The sequence below is a fragment of the Pocillopora verrucosa genome, chromosome 1 (assembly GCF_036669915.1).
Source record: "Pocillopora verrucosa isolate sample1 chromosome 1, ASM3666991v2, whole genome shotgun sequence".
Lineage (NCBI taxonomy): Eukaryota > Metazoa > Cnidaria > Anthozoa > Scleractinia > Pocilloporidae > Pocillopora > Pocillopora verrucosa.
The window spans coordinates 31,233,217-31,259,936 of record NC_089312.1 but is presented as its reverse complement, the minus strand read 5'-3'; the positions used below and the strand labels follow the sequence as shown (position 1 = coordinate 31,259,936).

Here is a 26,720-nt window from a genome sequence, read left to right as displayed (position 1 = left end):
TAGATCTTGGTTCCTTTTTGGTGAAATCAGTATTTATTTGCTTCTTTGTATCTCTCAACAAAACGGATAAGATCTTTCTTTAACAACGTAGTTTATAAATTCTATATACAAGACGAAAGATTCTATGATTATATGATTCAGACTAAATCCTAAGATTCTGAGCGCTGTTGCTTATCAAATTGTTACAGTGTAGCAAACTGAAATTGGCGCAACTGAGGTTAGTTTTAGATAGTAGGACGCATTTCCCTACATCGTGAACTAAAATATTGCTCGGGCTATGAACATAAGCTTTCTACATAAGTATGCTTTGGCTCTAGTTCACTTCAAATCTTCCACTTATTTCATCCTCGGTGATGTTAATATATGTCCTCTGAAATTGATGAATCAAAGAGAAGAAGATATTTCAGGTTAGATGCACGAGTGAAGCTTGAAATGAAAAAAAATTGTAATCATATAAAAACAGCAGATAGTAAAGAAAATAGTAACAAGGCGGTAGATGAGGAAGAGATATAAAAAAACTCATGAGATACCGCTAATTAGGCAAGCAGTGATACACCGTTTGAACCATTATAATCTGACGATAAACAAAGGTGATATTTATTCATAAGTTGGTTAGGTTGTGTTGTACGTAGAATGCAAAGAAAACGAAGAATACTGAGAATACTCTGCCAGTCCCATCACCTTGCTACAAATATTACGTTAAAGAATTCAGATTGCAATTGGATAACATACAATAGTCCCAAAAATACGTATAATCGAATTTTATTTGCTGATCCGCCCACACTGCCAAGAAAACAATAACTGAGTAAAGATTTAAGCCAATAGAATAAGACCCTTATGCATACCTTTCAACTTCTTTACTACAATATCAGTAATGCTACCATTCCTTCCACCATAGCGACCTTTGTAAACGATTCAATATTCTCCTTCACCTAATACCTCATCGAGTACTTCGAGAGTACCTTGGTTTTTTTCGCTCTCCTCTATCTCAGTGAAGAGAGCTGTTTGTATTTCGTCGCTATCTTTGTCACTATCCATCCCACTGTCTTGATACGAAATAATGTTGACATCAAAGTGACCACAGCCATCTTCGGCACTTTGGTGACCATTTCATGAGTTAAACAACTCTTCTGCATGGCCTTTTTGATCAAAGATGGAATTTAGGAAATGTTTATCTCCGACATCTAGTGGAGTCGGAGTCCTTCTTTCCTCGGACGATACTCTCGGTATCGAGTCAACTATCCAGTCGTCATGCGTATGCTTTTTATTGTTTAGCTGCACATAGTTATTCTTATTTTCACCAACTAACAACGAAGAGATAGCATTTACCTCTATAAGCTCACTTTCTTCCGTATCAGCATTCATATCTTTCAGTATCATCTCAGCCAAATCTTTGTTGTCTGTGCAGGCCACATAGATCTCTTCCGCACCTTCATGGCCCTAATATTGATACAGACAGAAGAGCAACATGTTCAATTGAGAGCAGTTTTAAGGTGTTAGAAATCGTTACAAATCCCCTGGCGATCGAAATACCCAATTGTTCAAAACAAAAAGGATAGTTTATTCTCCACTTTGAGTATTCTTGCGAATTTTATTTAACAGCGATTATAGTTGGAAAACATTTTTGTGGGCGTTTGATCAAGTTAACTTTTAGTTGCTATGAAGTTCGATTGCACTCAATAAGTGTCACCTCATGGTTTCTTCTTGCACGTCGATACAAAAACGCCATAATGCATCCGCTCATGAATGCAATTATTACGCCACCACACACACCAAGTGCAGTAACCAGGGGAACAGAACGTTGTTGTTCCTTTATTGGCAGGGCTGTATTTGAAGAAGCTTGTTGAAATATGAAGAACAATGAAAAAACAGTGAGATTGAACACTGCATGGAATTATCAAGCGCATTATATGGTGCTGCTGGTCGTTTCGTCTCATAGTGTGAGAAACTGAAACCTGATTATCTGCCCTCTAGGATTTGCATAGAGCGAGGAAATATTAAATTTCAACTTTCATTTAATTGCTCAGTCGGCAAAAATGATGTTTTTCTTCAATTAAGATAGAGTAAAATCTCATAATGAGTTCTGCTACACGATTGCCCCTCAAGGAAAATGAATGCAAAGTGTAGTATCAAAATGCAACCTCATCTAACTTTTTATGAACAGGAACGTGAGATTTGGAAGCTATTTCCTCAGCGCTGCTCTTTGGGATACATATGTCCAGTATTCAAGTGAACTGTTCTAAAAAACTTTCTGTTAGTGTCTTTTGAAAGCATTTCTTTCAAGTACTTCCATCGCCTTTTCAGAAGAAATGGTCGTTTCATAACAAAATTTAATGCCAAGATTAGAAACATTGAGCATATGTCTCACCTAGATACTTTGTGGACAAGAATGCCGGATTTGATGCTTTTTCTCCCGCACTGTTATTTGCAAAGCAGTAATATTTCCCATCATCTTCCCTCTTTACACCCTTTATTACCAGCTGGCTATGTATTTGCTCATCGTCGAGAAAAATCTCAGCTACTCTAGTCCAGTTGTTAGATTGTACAGCACGTGCGTCAACGTTCTTTATCCATGTGATAGATGGCATGGGATGACCTTTGGCGGCGCAGTCAAAGGTTGCGTTGAAACCAGCGTCAACAGTCTGGTTCTTAGGATCCTCAACAATCTCTGGTGCCAGGGAAGCTTACACCGACAATTTCAGATGACGATGGATATTTTTTTTGAAGAAAGAAAGTAAAATTTGAGAAGCCGTCAGTGAGTAAAGAGCAAGTAAAGCAGGGAAGGTAGGTAATTAAGGAAAACGCTAAAGGGATAAAGGGAGCTTCGTCACGATAAAGACATCTTGAAATGCTAAGCCCACGCCTTATAGAAGTTCTATCATGTCCTATCGATTTTGTTCAAGCTTGTCTTTTTTCTATCCATGTTACTTATCCACTAGAGCACCCTGAGTTCTCTTAGATATGGTAGCTAGTCCATGGAAGATAAATATCAATACGCAGCAAATTCTTAGTACGCACAATTCAGTGCACAAACCACTTGTCATAGAGAAACATAGAGCATTTGTCTCACCTGGATCCTTTGTGGACAAGAATGCCGGCTTTGATGCTTTTTCTCCCGCACTGTTATTTGCAAAGCAGTAGTATTTTCCATTATCTTCCCTCTTTACACCCTTTATTACCAGCTGGCTATGAATTTGCTCGTCGTCAAGGAAAATCTCAGCTACTCTATTCCGGTTGTAAGATTGTACAGCAAGTGCGTCATCGTTCTTTATCCATGTGATAGACGGCATGGGATGACCTTTGGCGGCGCAGTCAAAGGTTGCGTTGAAACCAGCGTCCACAGTTTGGTTCTTAGGATCCTCAACAATCTCTGGTGCCAGGGAAGCTTACACCGGCAATTTCAGATGACGATGGATATTTTTTTTGAAGAAAGAAAGTAAAATTTGAGAAGCCGTCAGTGAGTAAAGATCAAGTAAAGCGGGGAAGGTAGGTAATTAAGGAAACGCTAAAGGGATAAAGGGAGCTTCTTCACGATAAAGACATCTTGAAATAATAAGCCCACGCCTTATAGAAATTCTATCATGTCCAATCAATATTGCTCATGTTTTTGTCTTTTTTCTATCCATGTTACTGTTAAACAAAGCACCCTGACTTCTCTTGGATATGATAGCTAGTCCATGGAAGATAAATACCAATGCGCAGCAAATTTTTAGCACACGCAATTCAGTGCGCAAACCACTTGTCACCACGTTTTCTACTTTACATAAGTATTATTTTTAACATGAAATATTTTCAAGAAAGCTGACTTAGATGGCGGGGTTACGAGAAAGTGAAAAAAAATCCCAGGAAGGTAGGTACCATTTAGTAAAATGTTGCTTTACTGTCAGTTAAATCGCCATTGTAAAGACGTCATGCGATTTCTTTCGTAAGGTGAGAGCGAATTAGAGTAATAAACAGACGAAAGCTTTTAGAGCAGGAAATGAGATAACTTGTGGTTTCCGCGAGCAATGAATCATTCCGTATCACTCATCAGGTTTTATGCTTTCGTAGAAAAGGTTGTGGTTATTCATCGTGGTGAATAACAATAAAAGCTAAGTTTTTCGTTTATCTCACGATGTAGTCACGTGTGATGTAAATCGCGACATTTCGACTGCATACTGCTAGTCTTTTTTAGGTGATGAGGTCGACTGGTCATGCGTGATCTTATAAAGCATGATGCTCTGCTGTGATTAATTGTTATTCAACAGCTCTGATTGGTGCATTTCGATCCTTGCTGTCACTCAGTGATTTGCTCCCTCGGCGGTCCGCTGTCGCACGGCTCTCCTGTTGTTGTGTTTTCTGGGCATCCACGTTTCTGGAATTTCTATTCCACTATCCCTGTTGATGTTGTCAGGGTGAAGTCTTACATGAATTGCCTCTTTGATCCTGAGCGTGTAGTAATAAGGGTCATGATCAATAAACTTTACTTCGTTCCAGAGTGGCTTATGTCCGGTGTTGTGGGCATGCTCTGAAACGGCGGAGGTCTTGGTACAGGAGGGTCGTATGTCTCCTTAATTCTGTCTTGCATAGGTCTTCCAGTCTCTCCGATGTACACCTTGCCGCATTCATTCGCACGGCTCTCCTGTTGTTGTGTTTTCTGATCGTGGGCATCCACGCTTCTGGAATTTCTATTCCACTATCTCTGTTGATGTTTTCAGGGTGAAGTCTTACATGAATTGCCTCTTTGACCCTGAGCGTGTAGTAATAAGGGCAATGAATGTGGCAAGGTGTACATCGAAGAAGACCTATGCAAGAAAGAATTAAGGAGCACGATCGAGACATCGACTCGCCCGTACCGAGATCTCCGCCGTTTCAGAGCATGCCCACAACACCGGACATAAGCCACTCTGGAACGAAGTAAAGTTTATTGATCGTGACCCTTATTACTACACGCTCCGGGTCAAAGAGGCAGTTCATGTAAGACTTCACCCTGACAACATCAACAGAGATAGTGGAATAGAAATTTCAGAAACGTGGATGCCCACGATCAGAAAACAAAACAACAGGAGAGCCTTGCGATAGCGGACCGCCGAGGGAGCAAATCACTAAGTGAACAGCAAGGATCGAAATGCACCAATCAGAGCTGTAGAATAACAATTAATCACGGAAGAGCATCATGCTTTATAAGATCACGCATGACCAGTCGACCTCATCACCTGAAGAAGACTAGCAGTATGCAGTCGTAACGTCGCGATCTACATCACTCGTGACTACATCGTGAGACAAACGAAAAACTTAACTTTTATAGGTTTGATACTGTTTCGAAAATAAAATTTTTCCTCTTCTAATTATCACTGATTTTCCAAACTTTGATTGTGGCCAGGCAGTATGATTAAAGATCGGAAGATTAGAATGAGCCTTATGCTGGCACCGCATTTGCCAATTTACTTTATTATGAAATTTCTACGCAAATGTGTGCTCACCAACAAGACCCTTTTATGCGATTTAACTCATGTCATCAATTACTTTATTGCTTCTCGAGGAGATTACTTTATATTTTTTGCCTACCCTGCAGCTCAATTTCGACAACTTTTTGCCTGCAATATCCCTCATAATCATTCTGAGCCTCACAAGTGTAGTTTCCAAACTGTTCCATAGTCAACCTCTTGAGCATTAATGTGCAGCGTAGCTTTTTGACTTTTGATGTAACCTGCAGGCATTTGGCTCCAGCTGGTCTACCCTGAGGATCATACCACTGAATATACTTGGTCCATCTCCTTGGATAAAGCCGGTCTACATACCTTGGCCACGCTATGCAAGTCAAGTTAATATCTGCACCTATTGTTAATGTGCGGTTTGGCGGACTTGAGAAGATATCCACTTCAGGTATCACTAGACGGAAAAGTTAAAAAAAATTAAATGCGTGGTCCTCGGGGTAACCTTAATCAATCATAACGATGACTCAATCAATGACTTCATTATAAAGACTTGATTTGTGGATCAAGAGTGTAAATTTAGATTTGTAAACAAAAATGCAGTTGTTACTAACCCTTTTCTCTATTGCATCTGTCGCTCATTTCCTCGGATGAAAGGCTGCTTAGAGCACTGGCAACAAGTAAAAGCATGAAGAAGTTGCCAGCGTTTCCAAGCCAATGTGTGTTTAGCATTCTGGTCATTGGATGTTCGTTCACCTCCTCGTACAAAAGTTACCTAAATGTAAAATCGTTTGTTTGCTATGGCATAAGGCAAAACATCTTTTTTAAAACCAAAGCGGGCAGTAGATGATGGAAACTTTTCTTTTTATCAACAGATTAATTGTCCAGTTATTACCAAACTTCCATAGGGGAAATGAGCCGAAGTGCAAAATGATAGGCGAGGGAGAGGGTTAAACCTGCTTTTTAGGATGTGGCTTTATCATTATTACTATTATCAGACTTGTTGTTATTATTTTCATTATTATCACCATAATGATAGCTATTATCATCATTATTTTTATTGTTATTACTATTATTATTATTATCATTATTATTATTGTATGCATTTTGGCATATGAGTCAATTTTAATGAGGCCGTAATAGCGGTGGCTATTTCTATTAACCGAGCGAAAATGATCCCATTATTTTCTCTTACTGGTCCAAAAAACTTAAAAGAATAGAAGCATAAGACTTCATTTCAGAAAGTCTATGTTTCGTGACCAAGAAAATGCAAAGAACAAAAATTACAACCAGATGGCTTATAAATTGTCTCGTGCAAAATGTCATATCTTGTTAACTACGCAACGATGCTCACGAAACCTGACCAAAATGTAAATTGAAGGTCTGAATAAAGCCTAATGAAAACAGAAGATGAGAGTTCGTCACGAAAAACTGATGGGAAAAACGTAAAAGAAATAAGAAAATCTCATTCACTTACCTTGTTATATTTTTATGATGGTTGTTGATTTTTTAAATTTTATATTTTTGACACATGTCATTTCCCACGGGATAATTTAAGTGAGTCTTGCAAAAGCTTAAGATGTTCTTCATTTGAAGATATGTCAAGTTTCCCACTGATCACTCAAATTGCTGAATCTCGATGAGTTTTGGCTTTTAGAGACAGCTTTGGTGAGTTCTCGCGAGAATAGAGTATTTTAAAATATAAAAATTAATAAATAGTAAAAGTCCTGATGAGAAAAAGGTCATTCAACCCACCTCAAGTCTTTTGCTTGCCACAGCAGACAAGACAAAATGTGAATATATTCAACTTTCTAACGTTGGAATAAACATAAAGAAAACAGGTGTTTTTGCCCACATATGTCACAATGTAGATCTTTATCGATCCAATTGTATACCTAGCAGCTATATTTCAATTTATTTGACACTGCATGAGGCCACGCTTAGAGACCATTTAAGCTTCCATTGATGTTCATTAAACATGTAAGTGTGTGTTAAAATGGTTCTCAAGGTTTGGCAGCAACTGCAATAGACACATCTCCATGATTGCTACCCAAGTTTAAAATTTATGACCGAAAAAAAAACATATAAATGAAAAAACTTATCGTGCGTCATAAGGCATAAACTAGCCAGACTTATGAATAATTTTGAGACACCTAATGCAACTTTTTATCTCTATAAGTTCAAAACATTTTAGATGAAAAAATAATCATGATCAAATAAAAATATAGAATGGTGCTTTTTGCAGATTTTACAGATGAGCCAAGCTGTTTTGGCGGGAACTTTGCATCGATCTTTATCGCCCAGCAGTTAGTTTTCAACATTCGGAGTTTCCACTTAGCTGACATGCACTTAAAGCAGGTAAAATAATAAAGAGTTATGAGGGTTATTTTCCCAACCAAGCTTTTGTTCCGTCGGTTTTATTCCCTTACAAAGAAAAACTTCGAATGACTCATTTATTCGAGCAGTTGACAAGAACGAACGCGGATATCAAAATGGCGGCTTTTTAACGTTTGCCTCATATCTAATCAAGGAATCGATCTCAATAAGCATGGAGTTCCATAAGAGTGGTGACAAATTTTCTGTCTTAATAAAGAAGATAATTTAAAATAAACTTCTGGGATTGGCTGCTTCAATGCTAAAAACGCTATTATCACACCGGGTCAGCTGTCGGCAATTTTTGGTCACGCTATGTCGCCAAAGATGGCGGTCTGGCCGTTGTCATAACTGATAGCCCTGGCAACTAGTTTTGAACAGTATATAAAGAGCCCGTGTTGCTGTCTGGGAAAGTCCGGAATGAATTGAAAGCAGTATGCTGCAAAAATACGAAGAACGAGCTTTATTTTGATACTAAATTCAACGGAAAAAGTTAAATGTGTGAATTTTCCTTTGTCTTCGCTTTCGCCCCATCATGGTGCCGTAAGGAACTAATCTGAAAATGGCTAACTTCAGCTTCAAAAGGCTTTTTCGTTCTTCTGAATATAGCATGAAGTGTTGCAAAAATGGAAACTACAAACCTTCGGTAAAAAACGTATGTTTTTCGTTTTGGGGATTTCGCTTCACTTTTTCAGAAATATTGCTTTTTTTATGAGTGGTTTGTGTCAGACTCTGGCACGAACAGACCGGTACTCAAATGATTAAGACTTACTTTCTGAACCTTCAACACTAGTGATATGCCTCTCAAGCGACAGCAATATGACCACATTGCTGCCGGGCAATACACGAAGGCAAGGAAAAGCTTGCAGGAGGAGTTCGCCAGAGAGAAAGCCAGCCTTTCTCAGCTTTCAAAAGAGGTGAAAACACTTCAGCGAAAAGTTCAGAGACTGGATGATAAGGTAAACAAATTAAGAATGACTGCCTTCTGTTTGAAATGAAATTAATACGACTAGAATCCGCTCTCGCTACGGTATGATTTCCCTAACTTATTATAAAAGTATTCTTTGAAATCTATCGGTGATTATTTAGTCTATATGTTTCACTATTTAGTCTTATCAGCCCTTTATTAAAACACATCGACCTCATTTTGTAACATAATCCAGTAAGAAATTCTTCCAAGACATTCACAATACAAATAGACGTGCGGGTGAGGAGAAATCGGGTTTTGATCTTGTAAACACTGTTACGTGTTAAGTTTTGTTGCTGAAGGCCAAGCGAACCAAAATTGCCAAATTCAATATGAAAATGCACACTACTGCATGCAATTTAATATTTGGAATATAATTAACATATCTATATACACAAACACAGAATCTTTTAGCTCTGCAAGTTTTGACAGCAATGTTTTTGCGACATTTTATGAACAGACGTAAGGTGTAAAATGTGGAGATTTCTAAGCTTATGGAATATTTTCAGAAAAAAGGACTGACTGAGAGTCAACAAAAAGAAGTTCACAACCCAGAAAGTGAAATAAAAATATATTGTTATGTCATGTTTGTTTGAAAATAATAATTATAGGCAGGAACACGAGAAGTCAGGGTATTCTTTATGATACTGGGTAATTTCTCTTAGTTTTATGCTGAGATGATAACTGAAACATAATGTGCAATTGTGAATATACTGCAGGGATATTTTCTGGATTACAGTATTAGAGGTGGCCATCGTCTCAAGTGTATGACACCATTCTATCTGACAATACAGAATTAGAAGCTATGAAAAAACAACAGGGCATAATCGGTAGTCTCTTTTTCTAAACAATGACTCATGTACATCCACCAACTAACACTGTCTCACCTGAGACGTTAGAGCGTAGATGTAAAGAAACATTTGAAGCTGCCATGAAGATTCATGGAGGAACAATTTCTAATAAAAGACCTGCACTTGATGGTCTCTACCACACCATATCTAAAAAGTGCAAAACCAGTGTTCTAGGTGATTATGTATTATCTAACAGTAAGGTTATAAATTATATCATCAAGCAATGTAAAAAAAATCAGTTGGCAGAATTTGAATGTTCAAAAGATAATGTATCGCTTAGCATAGCTACTTACTATACATCTGGGGTAATGGGGAAAAGGAAATACCAAGCGGTGAGGCTAACATCATCAATGAAGTCTAGTGATGCAAAGAGGGGGGGTAAAACAGCTATCAAGTTTATGCCAAACTGTCCCATACCAAAACCTTTTACTTACAATTCTCTTGTGAATGAAATAAAAAAGATTGATGTAGAAAAGGTCTATTCCATGGAAGAAGAATTCTCTAAAGACATAGATGATGAAAATATTAATGGGTGCTCTAGAGACTTAAGAGAGTATTTGCCCTGACTAGCAAAATTTTATTTGAACATGCAAAGGAAACGCAAAGGTGCATTAAAATGGTTTGGAGAAACAGAGGGTAGGTTTCTTGTTGCATTTGGGGGGGATGGATGCCCTTTTGGTAAAAACGAATCTGCTTGTTCGTTCCTTATAAGCTTTCTTAATGTTGGAAAGAGAGTGGCATCCAGCAGAGACAATATTTTAGTCTTTGCGGGTAATGTAGAGGAGACCTCCCTTATTGTGAAAAAGTACATTAACTTTGTATGTAAACAAATCAAGGATTTAAAGGGATGTGAAAAGGCTGAAATATTCAGGCATGAATTTATTATATTGGTTGGGTTACCTGAGCAGCATCATGAACCTTGTTCTTACACTCCTAGCAAAAACGATTACATTCCTCAAAGGGTTTTTAATGACAGTAACTACTGCTACTGTGGAGTACATAAAGCTGATCCTACTGATAAGAGCTGCTGTTTATGTAGTGATCATCTCATGGCACTAATTCATAAAAGTGTGAAAGAAGGAAAAATTGTTGCAGGATTATCCTAGTTTCAGATAGTGTTCATACAATCAAACGAAGGTGAAGTGACATGAATTGTCAAATGAAGTCACCACATGGCGTGAACTGAATTAACATCTTCACGCCGAAAGATAAGGGTGATTCAGAAGGCTTCCAAACAAACTTTGAAACATTTCCTTTTTAACAAGCATCTGTCACAATCTGACAAATGTCAATTAGAGAACGCGTAAGAAAAAAATTCAGACAGACAATAATACTGGTATGGCAAACAAACTCAAGATTAAAGACTGTCACGACAATTTTTCTTTCAAAAACATTCAGTGATCTTACGGAAATTATTATTCACTTCCATTGATGATAAGTGTACGAAGAGTACCTCTGCTCAGACAGTAAATGGCAAAGAAAGTTATTGTAAGTAAACTCAACGATAAGTTTTGAAGTTGTGGGAGTTTGCTCGTTTGTTTGCTGCCATGGCGCGTGTAAATCAGCCATTTTTTGACAAAAACACTAAAAATCAAATGAGACACGTTAACAAGACCCATGGGGAATTTAATGCGGCTCTTTCTCCTTGAATTAATTCGGCTTTTTGTCGTGCAGTTACTGTACAAAGGGTCAAATTGAACTGACTTGCAAAGACTTCCCGAGAGAGTATTTGTCATGTTTTTAGAAGACTGAAAACTTTGCTCACCGTTTCACAACAACAAAAAAATTGTTTGAGAGAATTTAGATATCAAATGAATGAAAGTTCCATCGATTTATTTAATTGAACACGACGATTTCAATGTGACAACCGAAAATGACCAACAGTTTAACAAGGGTGACCACCAGAGTGAAGACTGGATAAGGCACCGTTCTCTCATTTACAGAAACTATACAAGAGACAGCAATTCTAGAGTTAGCCTCCACAGGAATACCACGAAGTGTTTAAGGTTTTCGACTAAACATCTCAGTGCTACACCATCATCCCCCCAGATGAACGGATGTATAAAAATTATATGCATGGCAACACGTAAGTAATACTTATCAAGAGGAAACTAGCGTTAGTGAAGTAGAAGCTCATTTACATAATGGATAGAGAGGGACACCTTTGGAAATGGAACTTTGAACAATCATCAAGACCCGCAGGATCCCGCGCGCAACGCGTCACGTAACAAAAACCAGTCAAAATGAGAACACTTCGTCCCAAAAATATTATTGGCCAACGTCATGTCTCTTGTGCCAAAGATCGAAGAAGTATCCGAGTTCGCTGTGCTTAATGATGTTGATTTGGCATGTATTACTGACACTTGGTTGAAAGATCGCATAGTTAACAATGTAGTAGAGATCCCTGGCTACTCCATCACTCGCCGGGACAGAGAAGAGGTTGAGCGCGGCGGGGATATTCTAAATACTTGCTGATCGATGAACTCAAATGTTGCGAAGAATAAGAAATTCTATGGGTCCATCTGAGGCCAAAGCGACTCCCCCGAGGGTACTCCTGCCTAGTTAGGGCAATTGTTTACCATCCTGATCCATCAGCTGAGAACGATAGCAGCATTCGGAACCACCTTTCTATTTCTCTGGCCCTAGCAGAGTCTATGTATCCGAACTGTGCATTAGTGGTCGGTGGAGATTTCAGTCGCCTGAACTTGCGGCTCGTGAATAACCATTACCATCTTCGGCAAATTGTGAAAGTTCCTACAAGGAAAAATGCTACTTTGGATCTCATTCTTACAGACTTTGCAGCTCAGGCGTAACTATTTCAAGTGACCTATCTTGGAACGCGCATATCGCAGAAGTGATAAAAAAAGGCAGCTGAGAGGCTCTATTTTCTCATCCAGCTTAAAACAGATGTTCCGACAGGTTAAACGTACCTTCATTGCTTTGAAGTCTTGCCACTCAATTTCTCTTGTTGAAAGGGACGAAATCTAGTGGAAAGCCTCTGCTAGGTTGTTGCTAGAGCATGTTTCAGAGCATGTTTCTTAATATGAAATTATTTCATTCTTTCGCTGCTCTCTCATCTTAAGGAGCGGCTAAAAATTTGTTTTTCATGCAAACACTAGACTAACTACATTTATCACGGTGTACATTACTGAGAACAATAAAAAAAAACTACTGTTGTTTACCTTTGTTTTCTCTGTAAAAGAATAAGATAATCAATTACCGCAGCTTACTTAAAGTTGTGGTCCATTTCTATTTTGGATTGGAATAATATTTTACAAGGAAACAAACTACGCAAGTTGCGTGCTATTCTCTGTTTATTTGTTATTGGAACCGTCCTGGAATGATCTCATGACAAAGCCTTTAAAACCGCATTTGCTTGGCAGTTTTCAAACCAATCTAATCCTGGCGGTTGGAGTTGCAGTACCATTTCCCTCTTAATCATAAAGTCATGATATCCTTCATAGAAAAAGGATTTCTTTCCGCGCTTTTGGTGTGCTTGATGCAAAACGGCGTCATCGAAGGTATTTTTAATTTTCAATATTCGATTTGTATTCAAACGATTCCTCTCGAAAGGTCCCGAAACCTCTCAAACTATCTTCACTGACTATCGGTTAAAAACTTTTACGTTGGACTTAATTATCAAACGGTACTTTGATGTATCTTAAAGCTCTTGTGATCAGTGTTGCCTTCAATAATCGTTACGTTTTTTAGAGAATAAGTAAAATACGCGCCCCACCCCTGAATTTAAGGCCCATTCACTTGGCGTCGCTAATGCTGAGACATTTCATAGAGCTGAGGCCTGGCTATACAACGAAAAATATTAGGTAGCGTCGAAGGATTCAGATTCTCAGAGCAATATCTCAAAGTCAGTTTTAGTCCTCTCAAGATTATCACTTACCATAAGCAAGCTTTATTCAAATGAAAGAATGCTGCTGAAAAATAAGAAAAAAACCTCAAAAGTACACGTTTCCTTTATAGTTCACAATTGCTTGGTTCTGTACTCGTTTCATTCATCATCGACTGCCTTGTAACATTCAACGCGTTTTTGAATAAGTATGGAGAGTGGGAATAGAAAACATCCCGAAGCAGGTCACGTAGCCATTATACTCCACTGATACTTCATGTATTCAAGGTTAACTCTTCAATCCTTTGACATCCATTGTTTCGAGTATTGTCTCTTGTTTTAACGTTGCTCTCTCATCTCATGGCATATTGACCTTCATTTCCTTTTAGAGATGAGATGGGATGAGATGTGTAGTGTGCTAGTCACTGCACTCGTAATATTCTCTAATTTTACTCATATTTCCGATTAAAAGAAAAAAAACAACTGCTTTAGTCGAGTGCAAGACCAGATTACAGTTTTAGCATGTGATGTGTAGTGTGCTAGTCACTGCACTTGTAACGTTCTCTCGTTTTAGTCATATTTCCGATAAAAAAACAACTGTTTCAATCGAGCGCAAGACCCCATTTCAGTTTTAGCATAATCTAGAAAAAATGTCGTTGGCTTTCGTAATTGACTGACTTTTGTAGTTTTATTTTATATTTGCTTTCATTTAACTCGGCGAAAATGAATTAACAAAACAAATCTATGGAGAAAACAAACAACAGGCAAACTTGCTTTCCATCACCCTTTCCACTTCTGGCATAGATTAGTTTTCTGAAGATACATTGAGTCACGTTCCAAAGCCTCACCACAAACAAAATTTGAGATACCAATCTAGGCTAGACCTAGTCAAGGGTCAGGCCCGATAATTGAAAAAATACCGAGTTTTCAACTCCCACATTTCATTGTTTAAACGCATTGATTTGATTTTTTTCGAGCCTTCTATTTTAAGTGTAATCCCTTCAACACAGCACTCGCATTTTTGCTAATTCTGATTTTAAAAAAATGCTCTTTCCGCCATTTTAGGCGTTCAGAGGGGTAAGATTGACATGCAGGTGAGAAATGGTGACCTAACTTGCCAGTACGTGTCATTCAGCAGCAAATTCTCAGGAAATGGAACTCCCGTCAGAGTATTTGCTTCAATTAATCATGGAAATAAATCATCAGGGGTCCATGATTTAGCTTTCATTTGGATCGAAGATGTTACAACGAGCCGTTTCAAGACCTGTCTCGTACAAAGTGGCAAAAACTTAGAAAGTAACAGCACTATGATTGATTGGTTTGCATTCCAAGGATCACAAACGGGAGTATCTCATGGCCAAGCTATTTTTAGTTTTTTCACAACTGGATCACAATGCAATCGGGTTAAATTCACTCAGGTATAGATAACTAAAGCATTATAGTCGCTGAGTTCATAATCTAGTCTCTCAACGTCTTGTGATGTCCCCTTCCGCTGAAAACACCTTTCGTCCTCCCTTTCTTACCCAGTTCTCTCTGTTTCTTCTGGAATTTCTCTACTTCTTCTGTCTGTGTTTCTCATCAAGTTTTTTGTTTCTTAAGTATTCCTATCAAAAGTATTTCCAATCTTTGCCTTTGCAGTATTTCTTTCTTCGTTTCTGTTATCTTTGTGCACCCATCTATTTTTCTTTTTTATTTCTTTTAAATAAGCCGTTTACAATGATACCCAAAATTCACGTGACAGTACAGCATGGTACCCTAAACCAAGCTCAGGACGCCATGAATATTTGGATTGCAAACGTCTCCACGAATCATTTTGAAGTTTGTCTACAGGAATCGACGACATTCGACGGCCTTCACGATAAACTCTCAGTGGTATGTTGAACATAGCAATTAAAAAACAGTTATCACACTGTCAGGAAGTCTATGATATTTATTTTCCTTTTTGCAGAACTGGATGGCCTACGAACATTGCCCACTATCCTGGGAGGCAAAGGAGTCCTCAGCCGTAAGTTTTTCCGAAAACGAGGTACCATCTACAAGAGACAGTTACGCCTTGTGTAAGGTATGAATTACCCCACGTTAAACTGCTATCAACTTCATCACATAAAAAATAATCGAAATTATCTCTGCCAGATAAATCAGGAGCTGAGACCACAAGCGTAATTACCGGAAATTTTTCGATATGTACCATCACGTACGTCATACATGGTCATCTAACTCCAAACGGAGAAAAATAGAAATATATCAAATTTAGGAGCTCTACCGCTTATTATAAAATTATGAAGATGAAAGCGAACTTTTAAAAGGTTTTAAGACCTTATGGAATGTGTTCCCCCCCTCCCCCAATAGATTCCACAATAAATCCTCCAATAGCAAACCTTCAGTAACAGTCAGCTTTTCTGGGGGAACCCTTCATCATTTAATTCAAGCATTGCCATTCTTCGGGAGACGGAGAAGTGGCAACACTGAACGGCCTTTACATGGAAAAATGTGAAGCAACAAGCTTAAAAAGAATTAGGCATAAAAATATATAATTTGTGCCAACTTCCATTTTTCAGAATGTCACTTTTTCGATTCCATTTTACTCTGCACCTTTGTTACTTACAACTGTCATCAATGGTGACGGTAACAATGCAAACAACGCTTGCTCAGTGAAAGGGCCTATAATCACTTGGCTGGAGGTGAGATGGTAAAATATTCAGACACTTATATCATTAGACCTTATATGGAAACCAGGAATTAGAAGATCAAAACAATTTGGGTTTCATCCAAAGACAGAAATGAGTAAAACAAAAACAGAAACCAAAATTTGCGAAGTAAAAAATCAGGCAACCGCTACTACATGGTTTTTGGAGGGTTTTTACTTGGTACATGGGACAGCCAGGACTCAAGTTAAAATCTCATTAAATAGTTTAAAAAACAATTGTATATGAATTGTCAAAATTAAATTAAATTAAAACAGAACTAAGTTTCTTTGTAATCTAAATCAGCCCAGAGAGTGATGTGGTAGGTCTCTTCTGATAATATGACAAGTTTTACAAGACCACTATCGTGCAATTTTTCAACATTTTTGGTGAAACTTAAGGAGGACGACAGTAATTGAGTTATACCCACGTAGCGGTCAGAAGACTTGCTTTGACCTTATGTTTTTACCACATTTTTTCGCCTTTCTTTCTTTAAAGGAAGTGACTACCTCTTACTTTCGAGTGTGTATAAAGGATAGTGCCGGATATGATGGTCAGAGAAGCAAAGTACTTGTTGATTATTTGCTTTTCGGAGGTAAAATTTTATAATATAAATATCATTAAATTTACCAACTGAAATACATTTAGCTGATTTCGACGATGTTAGCCATCACAAAAGGCATTAGGGTTTGGTTTCGCGCAAAACTCTTAATAAACTCTCATCGAGTAAGTGTTCGTTAGCAAAGAATTCCAAGAATTACACAAAACAAATTTTCAGAAGATGATAGTTATTTTAGATAAAGATAACAATTAGATCAAGGAAACCAATTAGTTTCAATTTAGAACACGTTATCTTCGATTACTCTTTTTACTGTGACACCTTAAATTGTGTGTACTTCAGTTTGCTGTAGTTGTAGAAACCAATCCTCTTCCTAGCCCCAGTCCGCGCGGCCATCTATATAGCTTTGAATTTTCGCGCGGATCTTGCAAATAAGAAAGGTCTGAGCTCGCGTAAAGGTATTCGCAAGAACATTCTTCAGCAGTATTTCAAAAATCGTCAGGTAGATTGCTCTTTCGTCGAGTGTCCCGTGCTCCTTATGTTAGTAGTATTGCCTTGGTTGTACATAGTTCTTGTTATTTGTATTTCCTATGTTATTTCCGATCTCGTAATTAGTCGTTCCGTTCTTGATGTACTATGTTCGTAATACTTTACTTAGAACCCACTGGTAATGGCGTGGAAATTAAACTCCTCTTGAGCTTATCGCTGGTGCGTTGGTTATAGTAGGTATCAAGTAAATTTCAAACATTCATTTTCGGAGCTGCGAAAGACTGGGACAACCGATTGGCGCATTGAAAAAAAGGAAATGTTTCGTCTATTTTCAAATGCTAACTCTACCGGTACCGTTATGTACTGAAGCTTTTGTATTCAGCTTTTGCTCTAAACAAATGAATATGTCAATTGCAGATCTCGATCCTTGTTCGAATGCAAGTTGCAAGTATCACAGCCATTGTGTATCCTTGTCTCCGAACCAATTTACTTGTGCTTGCGAAGGCAGTTGTCCATCGTATGAGGAACAGGTCTGCGCATCTAACGGTCGCACATTTACCAACTTGTGCCTTCTCAAGCAAGAAATTTGTAGAACACGTGGGAATTACACTAAGTATCATCCTGGAAGCTGTATAGGTACATTCTTATTCAAATCTAAAACCTTTAAATCGGCTTAGTATTTGTTTTAAGGCCATTTATTTTAGAGCCTACTCAATTTCTTTTTCTTAAATGTCCCACGCTCAATAAAAGTATTTAGTATCTTAATTTAAAAATCTTGCTTTGTTGGACCCTGACCACCAAGCGTACACCAACAAGGAGAATATTTTGCGCGTCTGCCGTTGCTCGCAAACTTTTCGAGGAGAGACTACCCGGGCTTTTACTTAAGGAAACCATCCTGATAGCTAGCTTTACTTTTACATTTTAATAGAAATGGTATAATGGACTGTTAAATTATTGCCCTTAAAAAAACTTACGATGGTGATCTGAGCCATGACTTAATATATATATATATATATATATATATATATATATATATATATATATATATATATATATATATATATTTTTTTTTTTTTTTAACCGGAGGGCTCAAAATTTTGCATCTTCCCTATTCTAATAATAATTGTGTACTGTAGGTTTCCCTCTTCAGAAAGGAAGACATCAATTCGGGAACGTTCCTTCTTGGGCAGAAGACCAGTGTGAGGTCATCCAGTTTAAACCTTTCATATTTTACCCTGACCAGAAAATATACGTTCAACTTACTGTCAATCATGTGAACTATAGTGACTCCACTGTGGTACATGAAGCCACAACACCCTGGGTTGAGAGTGTCAACAGCACTCAGTTCACAGCTTGTGTCACTCGAGCTGGGAGGAATGATTACCCCTCGGATAGCTTTGCCACAGTTGATTGGGTCGCTTATCAGGGTGCTCCGTCTGGGGGAGTGGCAGGCGAGAAATGGTTCTCGAGATGGTGGACTGGAACTAGCTGTCAAAAGGTCACCTTTGCCAAGGTAATGCTATTTTAATACTTCAGTAGTACTTACCCTCAAAACTCCAAAAAAGAAAAAAGAAAAACTTGACTTTCAAAGCTTTTAAAGCATTGAAAATGCTCCTCACGTGCACGCAAAGTTGGTTACTCTTCTCTTAGCTGTTGGAAAACTACGAGAAGGGAAGGAAAAGAGATGTAAGCTGAAAAAGCTCATTGATACTCGCTGGAAATTCAAATTACCTTTCTTTAAGTTTGACTTGGAAAGGACTTGAATTTCACTTGGTCTCTTGAAAAGACTGCTTGAAAACATTAGAAAATGTAAAACATATAGAATTTGTCGAATTCCTGAAACTGTGAACGATACTTTAGTGCCCGAAAAGAGTCTAAACTTCTTGGCTTGTAGTTTTATAAAATGCTATCGAATCCCTTCGTTACTTTCATCCAACTTTTTGGTTGCATCCTGTACATTTCTTAGGGAAAATTTTCTCAGCCACCGACGATTTTTGCAACAGCCGAGCACCACAGATTCCGCCTTAAGCACGATGCCACCAGTTTGTGGATGGAAGATGTCTCCGTAAATTCCTTCAAGATTTGTCTTCGTGAGCTGCAGAATTTTGCAGGGGTACATGACGACATATCGGTGGTGAGTATTTTTACGTTTTAAGACATGCAATTATTAGGGGCTCACTGTTTACAAAGAACTCGACGTCTTGGTGTGATCAATTGTGAGGCAACTTTCAACACAAGGACCTCAGCACGAATAAATATAATCGAGCTACCGACCATCATTGCATTAGTTGCACTTCACAGAGGAATGCGATCGCCTGAAGAGGCTTCTCTGAAACTTGAATATGCACCGCGCTTTATCACAAATTTAAAAGCCGCTTGGGAAAGAATTCCATTAACCTCTTACTGTTCTTAAACAGAGTATGAATACTAAAGAAAGAGAGGGAGTGTAATACATCCTCTCTTGTCCCAAAAGTAAATTCTTGTTTTCGCCATTGTTTTCTTTCATCAAGCAACTCTACATGTAATTAAGTATGCGGTTGCACATAATAAACCATTAAATTATACAGAAATCTTTCACTTCCACTTTCATTACCCTATTCTTTTATCCATCTTTGTGCATTGGTTTTTTTTTTTTATTTAGAACTGGCTTGCGTTCGAGTCCCTTCACAGACCATTGTTTTCAGAACACAGTGATGTAAACTTTCAGAATAACCTTTCGCCATCAGAGATTTATAATTTTGCCTTCTGTAAGGTGAGTTCAACACTGAGTGATTTGGAAAAACATGTATGCTAGCAGTAATATGTTTCTCTGTTTGTACATATTGTTTTTGTTTTGGTGCGTATTCAGTAATCTTCGAGAGTTTTTATTGCTTTTGCAGCTTTATTAATTGTCATTGTCTCGTTGGGATCATGCAAAGCATCTTGTATCAAGTAGGACGACTCAGTTTCCTAGAGGCAAGCTCCAATAACAAGATGTCTTATTTCATTCCATAGGACGTGAGTTTCAAGCGAAGCTACGAAAAATCACCAACGGTGTTGGTAACAGCCAAACATTCTATCAAAGGAGGAAAGGTAGCCGCAGAGTGCAATGGAATTGTGAGCTGGATTGAGGTAATCCAGAGGGCTGTCATAAGGGAAAAAAGATTTCACCATCCCAAAAATCATTGAGGCTAGATATTCATGTTTCAAGCGTGGAAGAATAGAGGCTGATAAAGTAATAAAAATTTTTAATTGACGCCATTTTCAGATGAGGCTTTCAATAACAGTATCACACTCTTACAATTATCTGCAGAAAAAAGAGGGAAAAATCGCAAGCGTGTACTACAGCTACCTTTATGAGACTATGATTTCATGTTTGGCCCTTCATTATGACATATTTAGCCCCTACTGAAACAGAAACAGAACTCAATTTTCTCCAGCTCTAATTTTCTCACATTTTGTTTGTTTGTTTGTTTTTTTTTTCAAGTTTATCACCCCCTCTAGATTCCGCATTTGCGTGAAGGAACTGTTCATCCAGCATTACGATCCGTTGTTGGTATCCTATGCAGTGCTATCAGGTTAGTGAATATTTCTACCCTTATTCAAAAGGCATTCTTGGCAACGTTACTATTCATAACAGGTTTTAGGCCCTTAATACTCCAAACTAACATAAATTAGGGTTTAAATGTACAAAAACAATCAAAATTAATAGCAGCTCACGTGTAAAATAGCAATGATACGGGTGCAAGAGGTGACTTTTGACATTCTTCTCGCTCTGCGGTGAACTTTATTAACCAAACATAGCCCAATCATGACGAAAACGTTTAGGAAAGCGTCGATGAAACATTATCGCATGTCACTTTTCAGTTGTGGGTGTCTGCAGAATAACGAATAAGTCTTGATGATTTTATTACGGCTGTTATATGCCATGGATTACTTCAGATAGAGGCGTCGAGACAATTCCATCATGATTCTCGATCTCAGAAATACGCGGAAAGTAGTATGCAGTTGATATTCATTTCATGTTGATGATTGATTTGTGCAGGACGCCTAAGAAAGGTGCATAATACAGTTTTAGAGTCTTAAATCGTACCAGTGAGGCCATTATAGTAATTGTGCACGTCAGACTCTTGGACAATAGACCCGGATCTCTTTCTATAAAAAATCTCACTCCCAATCATTCATTTTCCTCCTCTTATCTCAAAAGATGTTTGTGAGGAGAAATGGAAGTATTTCAATGGATATTGTTACAGGAAAGTATCTTCTTGTGATTCGTGGACCAACAGCCAGGGTACATGCGCAGCCCTGGGGGCTAATCTTCCCAGTATCCACAGTCAAGAAGAGAATGTTTATGTTCAAAGTCTACATGGCGGGGAGCATTCTTGGCTGGGGCTCTCTGATATAAATACTGAAGGGAAATTTGTGTGGAGCGATGGAACATCGTATGACTTCCATTACTGGGCGGAACACCAGCCAAACAACTTTCACGATGAGGACTGTATTCATACGCTTGGTTTCCTTCAAGATCATCGATACGAATGGAACGATGTTAACTGCAGTGACTGTCACAGATTCACTTGTAAGAAAGGTAAGACATAATTTTAGGGCCAAATTGAATCTAGCAACAGTGATGAAAAATTAACAACATTTTTTTAAATCTTTCACTCTACATACCATCTCTCCCTGTGACTGATAAGGACATACATTTTTTTTTATCTTCAAAAAGGGAACTGCGCGACGACTTAAACTTCTGCGTCAGATAATCGACCGCCGCTGAATTGTCGATTTCTTTGAGCAATTCCTGAAGAACAGCATGATCTCATAGAAAAATGAAAAAAAAAATCCCTTAACGTATTTTGTCCAGTGAAACCATGGAGATTACACAGCTTGATTTCTAGCTTTTCGTCACAGACTTCAACGAATGTAACGATTTCTTCAACGATTGTCCGGTGAATACCTCTTGTGTGAATAGTGATGGTTCATACGCATGTCGATGTCCTATTGGTTTTCGTCTAGAGGGGAAAAATTGCTCAGGTTTGTCAAATTATAAACCTTCATTTAGAAGAAACAATAGTGTGGTCTAGAATAAAATTAACACGTAAAACCGTAATACCGTGATTGGTTGTCAAACCATTTTGTTTTGGTCTAAAATTGAAAATAATATTAATGCTAGTTCACTTTCGTAGTTTCGTGATAAAAATTTATTACATTTCAGATTCACGAGGAATCGTTTGAAAGATTTTTTCAAAACATTATACTGATCAGTCGAGCCATGACATGTATTTGAATTTTTCATCACTAATTTAAAATTTATTTTAAATATTACACATATTATAAAAATAATATTGTTTTTCATTAAAACAGATGTAGACGAATGCAGTTCAGGGTCATTTTCCTGCCATGCAAAAGCTAAGTGTGTCAATACTCCTGGTTCCTACTCTTGCATATGTTCAGCAGGATACAAAGGAGATGGAAAGATAAATTGTAACATACCAAGTAAGTAAGAAATCACCTCGAAGGGTCAACATATTTCCTATCTTCCTGGTACTAACGAAAAAAAAGAAGAAGAAAAAATACCTCCCGAACTCTCGATACCTCAAGGAATTGTAAAGGAAGGTGTGGCAGGGAGGCTTTAGCTTTCGGAATCGAGTAACATGCAATACAGAACACACTCGCCGAGCAAATGAACACTTCTTTTCGACCTGTTTATCAGTCTACTTTCAAATGCTTAACGTTCTGGATTTTCAATCAACAGCTAACTGTGCAGGGCTGTACAAATCTGGTAAAATAACCAGCGGTGTTTATACAATCGACCCTGATGGCTCTGGTGCCTTTGATGTATACTGTGACCAAACAACAGCCGGTGGGGGTTGGGTAGTGTTTCAAAAAAGACAGGATGGCTCGGTAAATTTCTACCGCGGCTGGATCGACTACAAGAATGGCTTTGGTAATCTGAATGGTGAGTTTTGGCTGGGACTGGATAAGATTCACCGCCTTACAAAAACAAAGAATAAGCTACGGGTAGATCTGATGGACACCACAGGCAGCACTGCTTACGCGGAGTACAACATGTTTTCAGTTAGCAGTGAGAGGACTAAGTACAAGCTTAGCCTTGGGACCTACTCAGGTAGGAGAAGAATGTTCGACACCATTTGATAGAGGCTTAAGTGCTTCGTCGTGAAATTTTGCATGTGAAACTAAACGTGTTCGAAAAATATTTTTTCACTTTAAAGATGCATTAAAATATGGTAGGGTACAATTGTCGTTTATTCATAAATATTGGTCTTTGTGCTCGATGTCCTAAGTATCGCTCGCGGCTGCAGTGCACCCGAAAGAGACGAATAATAGCGAAATTTAGACGAAAAAAGCACAAATTCCACACCACTGCATCGCCAACCTACAAATAAACTTCAATTGCTCTTAAAATATCTTTTCATTTAAATTAACTCATGGCATCCGTAGCCTTTTTAGATTGAGTGAGTTCAGGTTAACTTGAGTATATTATTGAGGGAATAAAAAAGACGACAGATTAGCGAAATATGATAACAAGTAATATGACCTGTGCAAGTAATGAGCTTGGAACTGATAAGGGCAGAAAAATTCTATGTCGTGGTCCCCAATGTTAAGGTGACTCCTCAGTATGCAATCCAGAGACAAATTGATGCTGATATCATGGATTTTACTGTCTCCGCGTCCATTACTGTTGATAGGACTACCACATCAACTCCATCGTTATTTGCATTTAAGATCTTGTCTACAAACAATATTAAATCGCTTATTCATAACTCAGCATTGAAGTCCTGCCCACTCGACCCTATGCCCTCTCGCTTGGTCAGCAAATGCGATACTCTTCTTCCAGTCGTTACCATGATCAAAAATTGAATCATTAGAAGCCGGTCACTTTCTCGAGCGCTGAGTGGAAGGAGGCGCTAGCATGTCCATTACTCAAGAAGTCCGGTCTCGATATCACATTGAAGAATTTGAGACCTGTAAGCAATAAGGCTTTTTTTATCGAAGCTCGTCGAGAAAGCAGCTTTACATCGGCTACACGATCACATGGTTAACATGAACTTTTGACCGACTACGCAATCGCCTTAAAGAGAGAACAACAGCATTTAACTGCACTCCTAAAAGTCGAAAAGCAAAATCCTACCTAAAATGAATAAGCAGCTTCCAACTCTTCTCGAGCTTTTGACATTGTGATGCGCAATTGAATATTTTACATTGATAATTATACAGTCAATAAATACCATATTTTTATATAATAAGTATTAGTAATATATTATTAGTAGTAGTATTGTTATTAGTAGCATTATTATCATCATTATTAGTATGATTACTATCATTATTTTTATTATCATACATCATTATCAGGCAGCAACTGCTTCAGTTGCCTTCACTCAGCTAGCCTGGCTAATGAAGGGATTTCGCATTCCGGCCCGCTCTGTAAGTAAAAAAGGGAGTTAATATTGATAATGCTAAATTCGCTTTTTCCCGTGCAATTCAGCCATCATCGAACTCTTCTAACACTTTTTGGGTGGCTTTTTCAGGAACTGCCGGCGATTCTCTTTCTTATCATCGTGGCTATCCCTTTTCAACCAAAGATCAGGATAATGACGTAGATAGTATTAACTGTGCTGTGACTTTCAAAGGAGCGTGGTGGTACAAGAACTGTCATTTCTCTAACCTGAATGGACTGTATCATCATGGGAAGCACTCATCTTCTGGCGATGGAGTCCATTGGTATCACTGGAAGGGATATAACTACTCCGTCAAGAGAGCTGAAATGAAAATTAGACCAGCCTGAGTTTCATTTTAGAACGTCCTATTTTGTTTCCATTTCAACGTTGTTTATTGTAAATTTCTTTTTTATTAACCACAATTCACTGAAACAGAGTTATCGTAACAATGAAAACGATTCTGTATCGTAAAGCAAAAAATCACGAGAATGAGCGGGTCATATTTGTCCATATTGATTTAGCGGAGAGACTTCAACTCATTTAAAAGAAAATGATCGCAATGGGTTCATACGTATGATAGAACGCTTTCAATATTTGTCACTCTGTCCGGCAAGGTAAATTAATCTCTGTTTTGTTCCATCAGCCTCCAACATATAAGAGAATAAATCACTGACTCAGCCATCGGCTGAATCAGTACGCAAAGATATGTGGATTAAATACCTGTATGCGAATAGTTGATAATAATGTAATGTAGCCGATAACAATTCATGATAGACGACAGGAAGATATGTAATTCAAATAAAGTCTAAGCTGAGTATTAAAGGCTAGGAAATTTGTTAAAAATTGCGTTTGGTGCACACTATATTCGATAGTTTGAATGTTTTCAGCATTTCGCATTGCTAGATAGAACTGGCTGTGAATTGCTCCTGGCATGCCGCTAAGCTTAGAGACAAAGACCGACACAGTCATATGAATATGTGAATGATATGAAAAATTACTCTTTCCTTTAGAAGAGAAATTTAATAACGATAGGGAAATCATGAACGAAAGGATGTGTGTTTTAAGCTAGTTTGGAAAGTTAGTAAGGGCTACGATTTCTTTCATTACAGCACTTAGATAACTTTTCGATATTCCGATAGCTGCAATGAAACAACCTTCATTTTGACCCTCAGCTCTGACTTCTGAATGACTCACTCATTACCACGTCGTGCAGAAGGAAGGCCTCAGCAGGAGCATGGCTTTCAAACGACGCACGAGATGAATAATAGAAAACAGATCCATTCCTAGCCACTATTCAGACCAAAGGTGTACTTTCAATATTCTTACATTTCAATCTGCTAATTACTTAGTAAAAAATCTTCCCTTTCTAGTCGAGGACGAGAGAATTTTTCAGTCACTGAAACCAGTGAAGTTAATAATGGGCGCGTGGAGCGGTATAACAGGAAAAAAACTCTCGCAATTATTTCAATGACACACACAACACGTTGTGTCAAAATGGTTTACATCAGCGTTTTCACCAGTCCATAATGACTTCAAGTTATCTACAGTTAGGCCGCAGCCAGAATAAAAAACAAGTACAATGACTTCATTTTTGTCCGACTTTTGCTGCAGTTTGCTGTTCTTAGTGTGATGAGTCAAATATCTGCTGAGCAGGAAACAGTGCTAATGGCACTCCAGTTAGTTCCTCGCCCACAAAGCATTGTAATAACGTCTACTAGAGCCTCTCTTTAGGCACGGCGAACAAGAAGATCGAAACACTTCCTCCGAAAATGAAGAACCAGCTTCCATACTTTCAAAATGATATCAGTATCATCAAAGAAAGAAACAACACTTTATCGCGAGGTATAGATACACAATCGATTATCATTTCTTTTCCTTTCCATTTGTCTATAACTGCCACTTAGATAATAATGGAAAGCCTATGGATTTTAACCTTTTTTGATCATGACTTCCCTTTTATATTTCTAATGAACTCGCAGAAACTCTCCTTAGAGAAATGTAAAAGAAACGTCCAGAAATGCAAAACGACATTGCTGCTATCAAAGAAACAAGACGCTTGCAGAAACTCAAGACAACTCTGATAAAATTATTCTTTTTCAT

The 26,720-nt window shown here is 38.0% G+C and overlaps 2 protein-coding genes and 2 pseudogenes across 7 annotated transcripts; 3 read left to right on the top strand and 1 right to left on the bottom strand.

Moving 5' to 3' along the window:
* Nucleotides 1-42: 42 nt before the first annotated feature.
* On the bottom strand, nucleotides 43-7,193 carry LOC131768458 (contactin-2-like). 3 transcript variants are annotated; one of them, XR_010717032.1, is made up of 8 exons: nucleotides 7,170-7,193; nucleotides 6,029-6,189; nucleotides 5,548-5,871; nucleotides 3,071-3,385; nucleotides 2,369-2,683; nucleotides 1,691-1,839; nucleotides 846-1,440; nucleotides 43-370 (listed from the first exon to the last, which is right to left on the bottom strand). XR_010717032.1 is itself a non-coding variant. In XM_066164251.1 (8 exons), the coding sequence occupies exons 2-8, from the start codon at nucleotides 6,153-6,155 to the stop codon at nucleotides 314-316; spliced, it is 1,398 nt and encodes a 465-aa protein (XP_066020348.1). In that variant the 5' UTR covers nucleotides 6,156-6,189; nucleotides 7,170-7,193; the 3' UTR covers nucleotides 43-313. The 3 variants fall into 3 exon arrangements, 2 of the variants coding, with proteins under 2 accessions (XP_066020348.1, XP_066020344.1); XM_066164251.1 differs by having other exon boundaries at nucleotides 1,330-1,440; XM_066164247.1 differs by having other exon boundaries at nucleotides 43-1,440.
* Nucleotides 7,194-7,962: 769 nt separating this feature from the next.
* Nucleotides 7,963-10,171, top strand: LOC131768457 (uncharacterized; annotated as a pseudogene).
* Nucleotides 10,172-11,888: 1,717 nt separating this feature from the next.
* Nucleotides 11,889-12,418, top strand: LOC136279142 (uncharacterized; annotated as a pseudogene).
* Nucleotides 12,419-12,987: 569 nt separating this feature from the next.
* LOC131768456 (uncharacterized) lies at nucleotides 12,988-25,399 on the top strand. Of its 4 annotated transcripts, XM_066164239.1 has the most exons (18): nucleotides 12,988-13,126; nucleotides 14,515-14,867; nucleotides 15,157-15,321; nucleotides 15,398-15,511; nucleotides 16,008-16,130; nucleotides 16,632-16,728; nucleotides 17,599-17,817; nucleotides 18,318-18,694; nucleotides 19,148-19,315; nucleotides 19,823-19,933; nucleotides 20,176-20,292; nucleotides 20,648-20,738; nucleotides 21,368-21,748; nucleotides 22,072-22,194; nucleotides 22,525-22,656; nucleotides 22,916-23,287; nucleotides 24,535-24,606; nucleotides 24,711-24,852. In XM_066164239.1, coding segments are annotated over exons 1-18 (3,090 nt in total). In that variant the 5' UTR covers nucleotides 12,988-13,053; the 3' UTR covers nucleotides 24,713-24,852. The 4 variants fall into 4 exon arrangements, with proteins under 4 accessions (XP_066020336.1, XP_058940178.1, XP_066020333.1 ...); XM_059084195.2 differs by lacking the exon at nucleotides 24,535-24,606 and having other exon boundaries at nucleotides 24,711-25,399; XM_066164236.1 differs by having other exon boundaries at nucleotides 24,535-24,823.
* Nucleotides 25,400-26,720: the final 1,321 nt, after the last annotated feature.